This window comes from Euprymna scolopes, chromosome 26 (genome assembly GCF_053919585.1).
Source record: "Euprymna scolopes isolate OS-2025 chromosome 26, ASM5391958v1, whole genome shotgun sequence".
NCBI classification, from domain to species: Eukaryota; Metazoa; Mollusca; class Cephalopoda; order Sepiida; family Sepiolidae; genus Euprymna; species Euprymna scolopes.
Window position 1 is genome coordinate 38,934,243 of NC_136507.1, and position 14,896 is coordinate 38,949,138.

The 14,896-nt window shown below is 32.3% G+C and overlaps 1 protein-coding gene across 1 annotated transcript in view; it reads left to right on the plus strand.

Moving 5' to 3' along the window:
- LOC145247809 (uncharacterized) overlaps positions 1-14,896 on the plus strand; it is a 1,402,654-nt gene that overhangs the window by 445,372 nt on the left and 942,386 nt on the right. Inside the window, exon 3 of the mRNA XM_080109443.1 lies at positions 3,428-3,589. Coding sequence (XP_079965569.1) covers positions 3,428-3,589 — 162 coding nt within the window. The remainder of the gene's footprint in view (positions 1-3,427; positions 3,590-14,896) is intronic.

Here is a 14,896-nt window from a genome sequence, read left to right on the forward strand (position 1 = left end):
CTTTAGTAAAATGTAGCAACGACCTGTATTTTTTAAAACATTTACGTTTTTAAATGTTCTATAGATGAATGTGTCTTTAAAAAAACTCGCATCGAACTGATAAGAACCAGTATATCTCCCGGCGTAAATGTCACCAATCTTCTCCTAACAGCTCCATCTACCACACCTGGTAGCAAATATCCCCCGCCAAATAAATTTAGAGACGTATTAAAAAGATAACAACGTGTAATTATTGCCGTCTCAAATAGTAACCTGCGCTATGAAGAATCAATTATCAATTAGGCTATATATATATATATATATATATATATATATATATATATATATATATATATATATATATATATATATAATAAATTCCACAGCCAATTAACAGTCAACGACTATGAGTAGAGAGTCAACGAACCAGAAGTCCGAGATACGAGTCTTGGACTTCCGATTCGTTGACTGGCATAGCTCTTGTGGGCTACGACGTTATTTGTCTGTGGATTTATTATGTATAATCTCTCACATTCTGAATATATATATATATATATATATATATATATATATATTATGTATAATCTCTCACATTCTGAATATATATATATATATATATGTATTCAGAATGTGAGAGATTATCATAATAAATCCACAGCCAAATAACGTCGTAGCCCACAAGAGCTATGACAGTCAACGAATCGGAAGTCCAAGACTCGTATCTTGGACTTCTTGTTCGTTGACTCTCTACTGATAGTCGTTGACTGTTAATTGGCTGTGGAATTTATTATATATATATATATATATATATATATATGTGTGTGTGTGTGTGTGTGTGTGTGTATGTACCTGGAGAGCAATATCTATAAATATGTCTGGAAAGCAATATCTATATCGTTCGATTCTAGATGATGCCATACAAGTTTGATTTGTTTTACTGTTGTAATCACTACCATTCATTATGTACAATATAATAATCAATAGAGAATTGCCTCTATAATAAGTAATTACAGCATAATATAATATACTAGCAGGAACAGTTTACCGGCGTTTACCAGTGGAAGCATGACAATATCTTCTTAAAAAAATAAGGTAGGTTTATTGTTGGTAGCCAATCAACAAACTCGGTTGCTCCAAGTTCACCTTGATACATGCTGTTAGTTTATTCAACAGCAATGACTACATACCTAATAAAGAAGTGACGGTTAGTGGCAGTGTCGTGCAGAGACGTACACTTGTTTATCGCGCATGTGTAGAAAAGTGAATGTCAGTGCATAGTCCATATCATTATATTTCGAAAATAACTTGTTACCGTCAAAATTAAAATAGATTGTCTTATTCAACAAAGTCAAAAACCTATAGATTTCGTGAGTTTAAAAGAAAATGTGTAGTTGATGCTTGGTAAAAAAGTATCTAAAATATTTTATGTCTGAACAATGTAGCAAATGATTCCTGCAAATAGAACAAAACCAACAGCAACTATATTTAAAAAACACAATATAAAAAACATAAGTATATCTTTTTTTTACATGGGGGATCAGCACTTAGCAAGGTTGGAAACCACTCGGGGATAAGGGCTATTGAGTGTACAATAATCAGTGGGATAATATCGAAGTAATAGTTGGTATTGGAGATATGATAAAGTGTCTTACTAAAGGGGGCAATTAATCAGGAATTTATTTAGGTTGGACTTGAAGACATCCAAGTTGTAGTCTGGTGGGAAACAGGAAAACGGAGGAGAGTTCCACAGACGTGCACTCATCAGAAAGAAGCTTTGTTCATCGTTATCATGTTATTATAGGCAATGTGATCATAATAATAATAATAATAATAATAATAATAATAATAATAATAATAATAATAATAATAATAATAATAATAAGTTGACGGACAATGAAAATAAAAACAAACAACAAAACTAGCGTAAATGTAAACAAATTCAAACTGAATATTAATTAATGAAAATAATAATTTATCTCGACGTAAGTCCCAGTATAAAAATGTGTTTTATATCAAGAGAAAATGTTTTTCTGATTTCGAAAGTGAAACATTTTTTGTTATTATTTGCCTAATAACCCCAATGTAGGCTCGTTGCCACTTTAATGTAGGGGGTTACTACAACTCTCTTTTATTAAGAAAGTCGGTAGATGTTCATGAAATTGTCCTCAACCCTCTGAATTCCTCAATTTACATTTTTTTTTCTATTTTCTCGTTTATCTTATCGAGTACAAACTTTACTTTCAGATTTAAAAATAAAATTGAAAAAAAAAAGTTCATGACATATCGTCGAAGATCATTTTTAATTATAAGGCTAGGAAAATATTGTGGAAACATTTTCCTCGTTGATCGTTACAAAGGACGTGTTCAATTTTGTAGAACGTTATGATTGAAAACTAATCCACGATAAGAAAAGTCATAAGAATGTTTTTGTTTTTTTTTAAATCTGAAAGGCAAGTTTGTAATCGATGAACGTGAATAAAATGTAAATTGTATAATTTAGAGGGGGTCAATATCGTAAACTTCCGGAGATGTATGTGTATAGGTGTTTAATCAAGTTAATAAGGGTGCCAAGTCAATATATTTATAATGGTTATATGTTCACCCGGCCATGACTGAGAAAGTGGGAGGACTTTTCAGGTAGAGGGAAAATACGAACTACTTCGTCTATCGATAATGACAATTGTGATAATGTCGCTCGTAGGACGTAAGATATGATTAATTATAACGAATAAATGTTTCTGTAACGATATAAGGTGTTGGATAAAAGTTTAAACATAATAAACTTGTATGTGGCATCTGTTTTTGTAAACCTACCTTAATTTGGTCCAGAGGGGAATTTCTGCAATCAAAATATTATATATAGTTGATTTTGCATATGCGAATATGTCTGCAGCATATATATATATATATATATATATATATATATATATATATATATATATATATCGCCAATAATTCTACAAGTATATATATATATATATATATATATATATATATATATATATATATATATATATATATATATATATATATATATACTTGCAGAATATTGGCGATACCTGTTCGAAAAATACGCTTTTATATTACATTGTAATTCATTATCATAAATACTCTATTGATTATTATATTGTCCCCAATATATAGTACTGGTTCAAAAGTAACCTAAGATATAACTTGGATTGCATCATCTAGAAGCTAAAGATATCGATATTGCTTTTCACTGTCCATACTATATCCTTACACATATAAAAACTTAAAGAAAATACCCGTCGTCAACGCAAAAATTCCGATGTCAAAGTAAAACCGTATTTGTGTGCTGCGTGCAAGAGAACTGAAAAATTGTGGTTAAAAAAAAATAGAGCGGAGTTTACAGATTCATCCGCTCTGCATATTAAAAAAGCGGAGAATTTTTCATACAATTAATATTGTATTTTTTTTTATATTTCAGGATTAATGGCAGTGACCGACGCCTGTCTCGACCAAGGGCAATGCAAGGAAGAGCGTCGGTAGATAGTACAATGTGGCATACATTACGTAGCGTGTCGGAGGAGAGGAGGCCCTCATCATCAAGTTTCTTGACGCCACCAGCTAATAACAACTTACAGCTTGGGTAAGCCATTTAGCTTGCTCCCTATTTTAGTTTGCTTGTTCTTTATTGTTTACTCTGGACGTTACTCTTGTAAAAATGGAATATAGAGTTTTTACATGCCAAACTGCATCTGATAAAAAGCCAATTCGCGAAATTTGGCTTTAAAAAGCTTAATGTGATAACACTGGAAAAGAATAGTACGTTGCTTTTATGTTACGTTTGTTTTCGAATATCCTTACTATAATACATTAAGATTATTGTAATCGTGTTTAGAATGAACTGTTTGTAATTTCGAGCTGCAATGGTCCTTATTCAAAGAAAAAATCAGTTATATTTTCACTAAAATAAAGAACATTTGACGGCAATAGGCGTAAGAAAATTGTCGTTCAAGGGCTGCAGAAATGGAGAAGTAAATTAACTATAGCCACTTACAATGTTATTTTATTTCCGGATTGAACTATGTAGCACAGTATTTCTTTCTGCGTAAGTATTTATACTTATTAATTGACTTATTTTATTAGTTTTTATTAAATATGAAAGGGACACTACTTTAATGACACTGTTTATAAACTTGTATTTGCTGCGTGTTATTAGTTTTTCTGCTTAAAGATTATATTTGATCCATCCAGAAAATGTCCGCTTCATAAAAAAGATATTTGTTGATTGAATATATTTTTCATTCTGGGAAGCTTCCAAAGGTCTTGCTAGCTTTGTGGTTTTTCTACGAAAATATAATAGGTTATGATATATTCCTTTGTCTTAATTTTATCTATTATATTTCTTTTAACAACTAAGCACCGATCTATGCCCCTTATTTAGTATATCATTACTATCAATTACTAATATAACAAACGTGTCTTGCAGACTCTGTATGTTTTAGCTATACTCATCTATGAGATGACTGACTAATTTCCATTATTTCAAGTGCAAATGAGCAGCTGTAGCAGGAAGTAGAGTACACCTTCCTAAAGCCTGGTTGTCACAACTGCGGGATTTCCCAACCGCAATCTGAACGTGAGGGAACTTTAGAAAAATAAGCCATAAATTTCTGTTCTTAGAAATATGCAACACACACGCATTGAATGGTTCAGGCTTCTCTGGGACCACCCTGAATGAATCAATATTAGTTTTTGAGTGACATAAGAGATTTAAGAAAAGAAGAGAGCCCGGCAGGGATAGTGAGAAGCGTGGAAGAAGCAAAGAAATCAAAACACCAGAATTGAATAGGCAAATATGGAACTTCATGGATAAGGAACGTCGTGTGTCTACAGAGAGAATAATGTCACAGTTTTATGTCAGTGTGGGTAATGTACACACAATAATTTTGGAGGAACTCAAGATGCATATGTTTTTTGCGAAGTATGTCACAAGAGTTCAGTTTACAACTCCACCCTTATCACAGACGATTTGACCAAGATTTGCATCAAGACAGTTTCTTATCTTCCAGACAGTCCAGACCTTGCTCACTGTGACATTTTGGTTATTTCCTAAGCTCAGGGAAAAACCTTAGTAACTGTCGTTATGAGACTATTGGGGAGATGAAAGAGGAGTATTGGCACGCTTACACATGATGATATGCATGGGGCCATCCAGACAGTGTTGGGACGATAGCAAAGTGATTTGTAGTTAGAGAGAATTAAAGTTTCATGTGTGTACAATCAATAAAGGTGCAGATATGAAACAGTCTGGAAATTTATTAAAGCCATCTAGTATAATGTTCGTAGATACCTCTTAATTTTTACTTTGCTCACTGCCTATATGACTCGATCAAGTCGCACTTTTTCTAGACATGCTATAATGGACAGAATGTCATACGAAAAGCGTAATCATTCTAGAGTTGAACATTTACACAGTCGTGCTGAATTGTGCCTAAAGTCTGCCTACTTACAACTATCGTCTTTAGTCTTCATGGCTTGACCAACCACCTGAAACAAACCATTTAGATGTATCCTCGAGTTGTCTTTAATTCTAAATAATGGTGAATCGCTTGTAAAATAATAAAAGTGGTATTAAACACTTTCAAAATATGTATTTAACATAAAATGTGTAATAATCTTTGTATCTATATAAATGAGAGCATGTGTGTAAGAGGACACTTATGAACATATACTCAACAAGGATTTGATCTATCAGCTTGAAATTTTGTGTATGGAATATTGAAATATCTGGATAACTTTTTAGACCATTGTCGTCCAGAAAAATGGGTGATAATGAAATCAACATTGAAGTATCTGTAGGTGGGAGTCACCGAACTTTTATGTAAGTTGATTAACATATGTGCATACGTGAATAGTTCACATTACATATTACTTATGTTAAGAATAAGTATTTTTAAAACACAGCTTAAAGTCATGACACACTGATTAATAGGTTATCGTACTCGACTCGCTGTCTTTAGACTTTTATTTCGATTTCAGTTCGAATATTATTTTCTTTTTTTACTTAAAAACAGGTAAACAGTTTAGAAATGACATAATACTCGCTTGCTCATGTCTAAGTTTTTTATAATAATAAAATTATAATATTTATGCGTATTTTCTTTTAACTAGGCAACGTTTGGACAGCTGCTCGTTGCCTATAATTTTATTTAAGGAGCCATATTAAAAAGAAACATCGTTTATTCGCACTTCTAGGTAAATAGCGCTTTATATGTTTTTTTCCGTTCTTATAAGTCTAATAATTGCATAATTGGCGGTAATTTCTAGTAATTTTCTAGAATTTAATCAGCAACTTAAAAATGTAATCAGCATCTTAAAAAAGGGTGTCTGTAAATGTAACAAACATCGTAAGAGAAAAAACGTTTTGTGCAGACGTTTACTCAAGCTTCACCCACGCACATTTTCCGAAGTGCATGCGACTGAAGACTGCTTAAGTATTTCATAGCCCTATGGAACTTCCTCATTTGAAGGAAGCCAGTTATACCTACAGACACTTAGTACGTTTTCCCTCGTTTGCAATTTATGGCAATCCTTTAATTTATGGAGTTCGATATAACTAAATAACATATAAAATATATGGTAAAAGTCTACATTCCAAATTTCAAGATGTTGACACTCTTCACGTTTATTTCTCTGCGTATGTGGACATGCTACATTCTTACCAGCAAGTTTGTTTTTTTGTAGCGCAGAGACTTTCATATTATTATTATTATGTATTTCCTGGATATATAACACCTTTAACCTATTAGAAGAACAAAAAACTTATGAATTTTAAAAGAAAATAAAAGCATATCAGCATAATTACAAAGTCCCACTATTAGGAGAGAAGTTTCAATTACTACTTTTATTTCATTACATCATCTTTTCTGTGGTACGAAACAGTTGCTGTCAAGAATATATTTATGTCAACGTACTTAAAAAAATAAACGGTATGATTGTCAAAACCTTGAAATTTAAAACATAGACTTTAGTTATTTATTTGTTCATATATATATATATATATATATATATATATATATATATATATATATATGATGGTTAGCAGTTGCAAGCATATCAAATAGACAACTGTGTTTGTCTACGATTTCTTTGATAACTTGGTTTGACTATATTTGGCCGGCATAGGCAAACGTATCTATCACAGTTGAAAGTATCTTTATTTGGTGGTATGCCTTGACTCCTTCGTGGCGTCTGAGCACTTCGTTGTTTCTAACCTCTTTCTCCGCATTCTCCAGTTCATACCTGATGGTGGAACGCTATAGGTCACGGTCTTGGGCAAGTTCTTCCAAGTTTTGCCTGTTAATGCACACGTTTTGGGATTACGTTTACAGGTGTCCTTGTAGTGCAACTGGGATCTGCCTATTTTTTCTATTGTCTGAATTTAGTTCCCTGAAGATAATGTATTTTTGCAATCTTACATTTTCCATTCAAGTGACGTGTCTTAGCGGAGTGTGTACATCATTGGCAGATCGAAGCGAGAAAGGTTAACGTTGAATGTGAGCTTGTCATTCCACCTGATGCCAAGGGTCCGTCGTTGGCGATGTAGGTGGAAAGCATTAAGTCTTTGGTCGTACGTTGCATAGATAGGCCAAGATTCTCTGCCATAAAAAGGTGCTATTAATTCAAGCCGTGTATGCAGAAGCCTGGGTGTTAATGCTAAGCCTGAAGTTGTCCCAACCACGTATTTTGAGTTGTAAAGGGTAGATGCAGCTCTCTTAATAGATCCTTCTAATTACAGGTTACGTGGACTGTTGGCTTTAATGGTCGAATAAATGTACCGGAAGCTCTGGACTTCTTAAACAGGGGTGTCATTGACAATTGGGTATTAATCTCCCTAGACCTGCACAAGAACATAAGTTTTGATAATGATCGTGAGCCGAAATTTGTGAAGGCTTGATCAAACCTATTGAAAAAATCTTGCAGTTCTTTCTCTGAGTGAGGAGTGATTGCGGCGTCATCTGTATTTATATATATATATATATATATATATATATATATATATATATATATATATATATATACAGAGAGGGGGAGAGAGAGAGACTGAGAGAGAGAGTGTGTGTGGAAACTGGATATAAAATACCCTAATATAAGAAAAACGGATATATTGTCCCAAATTAGATCCAGTCTTAATGTACAGTATGACCCTCATATAAGGGAGTCGTAATTGCCCGGGAAGAAGTCTCTCCTGTTTGAGTAACACATTAATATATACACACACACACACACACACACACACACACACACACACACACACACACACACATATATATATATATATATATATATATATATATATATATATATATATATGAAAACAAGTACTTAATAAAACATGTTAAAACACTTTGGAAAAGAGTTAAAAATATATTTAATTTTCAAAAATGAAGCACAACATGAGTTGACAGTCCTTCATCCGAGTAGTTTCGAATAAATATTTTCCTTCTCATCAGACGGTAGGATTTAGCAAACTGCGGGATCGAATTTTGCTTGCAAAAGTATTTAATGAAACTATAAGTCATAGATCTTACTTGGAAACAAATAGTGAAGCAGAGTGGATAGGGTGAAGAGAAAGGTGATTTCGCGTGAATGGATAGTCTGGTGAAGGGTCAAATATCCAATAACGGTAAAATCCAAAAAATGTGATTAAATTTCCATTTCCACGAGTAAAATGCAAGGGAATCGCGTAATTGTAAGATGGTGAAAATTAATCCAAAGGGAAGAAATCCGTGGAATAATTGAAAATTTTATGAGGAAAAGGGGAATGAGTTCAAATAATATTATTAAAAGAAAGATAAGATGTGCGTAGAAAGAGAAATGGAAGAATTTAAAACACGACTGGCAAGTTTGGGCTGATTTAAGAAATATGAGTGAATATGTATATATATATATATATATATATATATATATATATATATATATATATATATATATAATGGGTTAAGAAATTCCAACGAAAGAAAGATGTATATTTAAATAATGGAGTAGTCACCATCAAAATTGCAGATAACAAACACCTCTATGTTTCAAAACACGTACACACATACAGTGGAAAAAGCTTCAAAATAATGCCAATCTTCCAAACAGACAATTATTTTTATTTACATACACAGGAAAAAAACTTCATCACCAGATTCACTCCTGAACTGAACAGAACCTAATACCATCACACAAAAACATGAAATGCAAGGTACACTCGCATGCACACCCATACACATACACATATACACACCCACACATAAATCAGAACACACATATTAAAACACACACATGTGCGCGCATACAACCACCCACAGACATAACACCCCTATCTCTAATACAACACACTGAACAATACCAACCCTATTAACCTCGAAACCAACAACACTAGGAGATACCTAGAAACATAGTATAATATCTGTTCCAGCACCTCGTTCCCTCCTCAGTCAGTGGAGGAGAACCCCCTCATGACTGAAACGACTATCATCCCTTCTATCATCCCCCTCCCATACCTATATCTCCTCCAATGCCCCCCGCTGGGGAACAACATCTTCCCCAAACTAGGAACCGATCCTGGGTCTGGCCATACCCATATGGGGAGACAAATAAATAGAAACATTAAAAAAAATCCCCTATTTTACTTACACCCCTCTTTCTAAACAAATATAATGTAAGGAATACTCGAAAAGACTAAAACGAACAATCACAATACTAAAATCCAAGAATCCAAAAAATAAATATCAAAATAGAATGAAAGCACCCCTACCCTTATTTCAGAAGAGCCAGTCCCCCCTCCCCACACATACACATTAGTAACGACCTCGGACCACAGCCGCCTTCCTAAGGAAGCAAATAACCCCAAAATACTATAAAACAATATACACATTCTCAAACCAATAAAAGCAAGCACACACACGAACACACACGCGCACACACACATAAACACACACACACACACACCCTACCCACCACAAAGGAAAGGAAAAAAACATTAGCAGAAAGAGATAGCGACTACAGCCAAGTCAACGCCTCCCTGGACAAGCCCAATAAAAGAGCAATAAAAATTCAGCATGCTAATGAATAATAAACACTTACAAGCCTCCACCCCTTGGAAAAACTTCAAATTAACTACGAAAATCGCCATTTTTAAATCTCCAACACATTTGAAAATAATTTCTGACGAGGACGCATCACAGACCGTCTGAAACGCGCGTAAACGATTTCAATGACTTAAAAACATTATTACAATGATCCAAACATAATTCTCAATGAAAAACCAAGACACGGAATAATAAAAAAAATTGTTAAAAAATACACATTGTTGGTGACTACTCCCTTATATATATATATATATATATATATATATATATATATAACTACTATATATATATATATATATATATATATATATATATATATATATAACTACTAAATTTACTCGCATAAAATTAATATACGAAAGTATAAATTTATGCGTAAACTTTAAGTATTTACTTCAAAATGCTTAATATCTGGGTAAAGTTAGTTAGTAAGTTATACATTTTATATGGGCAGAAGCCTGGATTGACCTAAGATACTAGAAAGCTGATTGGCTAACTAAAATCTCAATAAAAGATGAGTATATAAAAACGATTACCAACCACAGAACTCGCGTATAAGCTTTAAGAGTCCGGAATATTTAGTGTAACTTAATCGCCATATATATTTGATAACTTACTAATGTATATATATATATGCATATATATATATATATATATATATATATATATATATATATATAGGAAGGTTTTGGGAAGAGGATAAATTACATAATTTTAAGAGAAGGCTTAACGGAATGATAACAATCTCAATAATTTTTTGAGCTTATACAGGCATTAGTAAAGTTAGAGAATTAAGGTATAACAAACTATATATTATGATATGTAAAAATATTATATAATAATAATAATAATAAAAATAATAATAACAATAATAATAATAATAATAATAATAATAATAATAATAATAATAATAATAATAATGCGAATGTTGTTAGTAAGTATAAGAGGGGAAAGAAATATATGATAATAAAAAATAAAGAGTAGGGGGAAAAGGTGGGTAGAAGTGATAAGAAAAACTAATTAGAATGTAACGAGTTCAGTGACTAATAGAAAAAAGTAAAAATTGATGGAGAGATAGAGAGGGAAGAATAAAATTAATATAGAAAAATATAGTACATACAAAATAAAATATAAAATATATAAAAAGTGTATAGAAGGATCGTTGCGTCCCCATTATATTACCCAGCATCTTCTTTACTCTTCTGATGAAAGGCGTAAAGCTTCAAAATACATGCAGTATAGGAGTTTCTTTTTTTTTAACCGGATTGATGTATACCACTACTAAATAAAGAAATAAATCATATATATATATATATATATATATATATATATATATATATATATATATATATATATATGGGTGGGTGGGTGTGATTACGTAATTTAATCACATAAATTACTATGGGAACGTATAAATGTATGCTTAAACTTTAAGTATTTACTTCAACAGTGCTCAATACGTAGGTTAAGCTAGGTAGTAAGTTATAAAATATATATGGAAATTAAGCTACACAGAACGTTACGCGTTTCATCCATGTTAGGATTCATCAGGCTTATGCACAAGCATGATTGACCCTAGCGAAGATGAAACGTGGAATATTCTGTGTAGTTTGATTGCCATATATATTTTATGACTTACTGTATATATATATATATATATATATATATATATATATAGGTATATATATATGTATATATATATTTGTAATTATATATACGCAATTAATATGTATATGCATATACATTTACATATAGAACTATTTATATACATTCATACATACATATACATACACATGTTGTATATTTATTATGTTTCTCCAGATATACACAATCATGCGCAAATTACTAGCGTGAAAATGTAGTTTCATGCAAATACGAATAATATGTCTATAATATATTGAAAACCATAACAGTAAGTACACAATATACGCATGCACCTCTCGACACACACACACACATACACACACATCTATATATGTATATATATATATATATATATATATATATATATATATATATATATATATATATATATCCACACACGCTTCTGTTTACATTCGTTTATCTTTGATGTGTTTTTTAAGTCGCAGTGCATCACTACAAACGAGTTATTTGTGCAAAATTAAATGCCTTTGTTCGCTTGTGTGCGACAAAAATACGGGGCACTAAAACCAAAATATCAAAGAGCACAATTTACACCTTTTGAAATTTCCGTCTTATTTTTTATTTTATTTTTTTTTGTAATCTTCATCTGCCGCTTCATTTGCTTCAAACTCTTTCCCATTTCAAAGTTCCTCCATTTGCGTCATATTTTTTTCCGTTTTCAATAAATGCAATTTACTTACTCCTCGCAAGTGCAAGCTAATATGATTTTGACTTCGTTCTTTCGTTATTATTTATTATTTTCGCGTTTCCTCTCCTCTGTGTCTCGTTCGATTTTTCATTTAGCTATTCCGGAATCTGGCCAGACGGCCTATTAAGGCTAATTCTAATTTCGATAAGTGCAATTGCTTTTGTTCTCCTCATTAGAGGCGAGTTAATAGCATCAATCTGTGCGGGTAAAATGCTGACAGTGTCATCATCGAGACCTTTCCTTATGGTTGATATGTATTTTTTTGTTTGTTTCGAAATTATTTCCTAACTCAAAATGTTTTGTTCGTTTGGGTGTGTGGCTTTAAATGAACTAAACTATTTTCAACCTAAACGGCACTGAAAAATGTAAAGAAAATATGAATAATGTATTGTACAATTCCTCTGGAATATCGATGGCGTAGCAACTGGATAATGAGAGATATATGTACTGGAACCTGTGACCAGATAATAATAATAATGATAATAATAATAATAATAATAATAATAAAAATAATAATAATAATAATATTAATAATAATAATAATAATAATAATAATAATTATGATGATGATGATATTTTAAAGAGTATAGAATAACCAAGGACGCAAAAATATAACAACCCCCCCTATTAGATGAGCGCGAATAGAACTAAAATACGCGGACAGTTTATAACCAGCCAAGGAAGACCACTGTTTATTGCTAGCGAGAAATTAATACGAAACGCCGGTTGCGATGATGCAAATTTATTTGCAAAAGTTTCTGCAAGAGGTTAAGAGTACTGGAAACTTGAAGAAACTTGTCACACAGACTCTAGGGAATACATTCAATTTTGTCAGAGATGATGTCCTGCCGGATTACTTCTAATAATTACAATACATAATAATAATAATAATAATAATAATAATAATAATAATAATAATAATAATAATAATAATAATAATAATAGAAAGAAGAAAGGGGGAAAAGTTTTTTTTAGGACTATCTATATATTTTTGCTAAGTATAAATGGGTATTTTAGTATGGCACTGCTACATTGTTTCTGCTTCCGCCTGGAAAAAGCACAGACACCCCGACAAAGGTGGTTCGATACATGAAAACCTGTCAGATAAGTAGAAAAAAGTTTAATCCCTTTTAAACGACAAATTATAGTAACATATCCCTTTTTTACTATATTTTCTCACTGACAAGGAGGCGAAACAAAACGCCGCTTCTGTAAGGTTTCTCTTCTTTAAGTCGACATGTTTGGAGAAAATATCCACACAGGGGATTATTTTCCCACCGGTGGATTGTTTGGTGCTAAATTCTCGTTTTATTAAAATTCTTTATTTTGACTCAATCTCTGCCAAATATAATATTGATTTCAGTCAGTGTTAAATGCAAATGTATTTAAAACATCCCTCCCCTCAAGCAGGAAAGGAAAAAAATCGGTAACTATATCTGACGGTATTACGACGAATCCACAATACAAATACACTTGTAAATATGGGAGGGGAATCTATATTCTAATATCTCTAATTTCGAGTTACAACTACGGACTTATATTAAGTAAATATAAATATGTTCTTTGAAACTCTTTCTGAAATCGTTTTCATATTGTCAAATATGTATGTGTAATAGTGAACGATACCTCCTTTATACATGGGAGCGTTACACTATCCCTGCAGCAGAACCACAGGTAAAACAACTCTGGACTCGGTGTTGCCACAAACACCAAAATATGAAAAGTGCCAATTACAAATAATCCAAACCATGGGACCCAGAAGAAAGATCTGGGTTTTATGATCGGCAGGTGCTCCTTTGGTAGCCATCATGGTTGACCTGGTCGTCATCCTGCGAATGTTGGCCAACTTTCTAATTTCAGAAACTCAAATAACAGGGACGCTGAACAGGTAAGTATAACCTCTAATTTAAGGGAACAAAATGATACCGAATAAAAACAGAACATCCATGATAACTATCAAAAAGATAAAAACCGAAGAAACAAATGGACAACAAAAGAGAATAGACTCGTAATGTAGTGCTACTATAGAAGGCATCCTAAATATAGATATGGCGGTTATTGGAAACGAATGAAAGAACTATGAACCTATCCAGTGGGTTCCATACGAGAGAAAAAAGAATTGCGGACCAAGAATGATTGATACTCAAGAAAGGTTGGCTCTCTAAACTAGAACTAACAGAAATACAGCCAAAAATAAATGATGAAACTGAACAAGAAGCATCCCCCAACGAAACCGCACGTAGAGCAACACGACAAGTTGAAGACCCACTAGGAAAAACATCATAGATCGAGGACCAACAAAGAACGCAGTCCACAAACGTGGAAACCGAGAACAATGAAACAGAACTAACAGCGAATGAAGCAAATAAAGTAAATAAAATAATACAGCTGATGAACGAGGAAAAAAAAAGCTCCCATCGTTAAGGAACCAAGAGCAGAAGAAACTAAAAACAGAAAC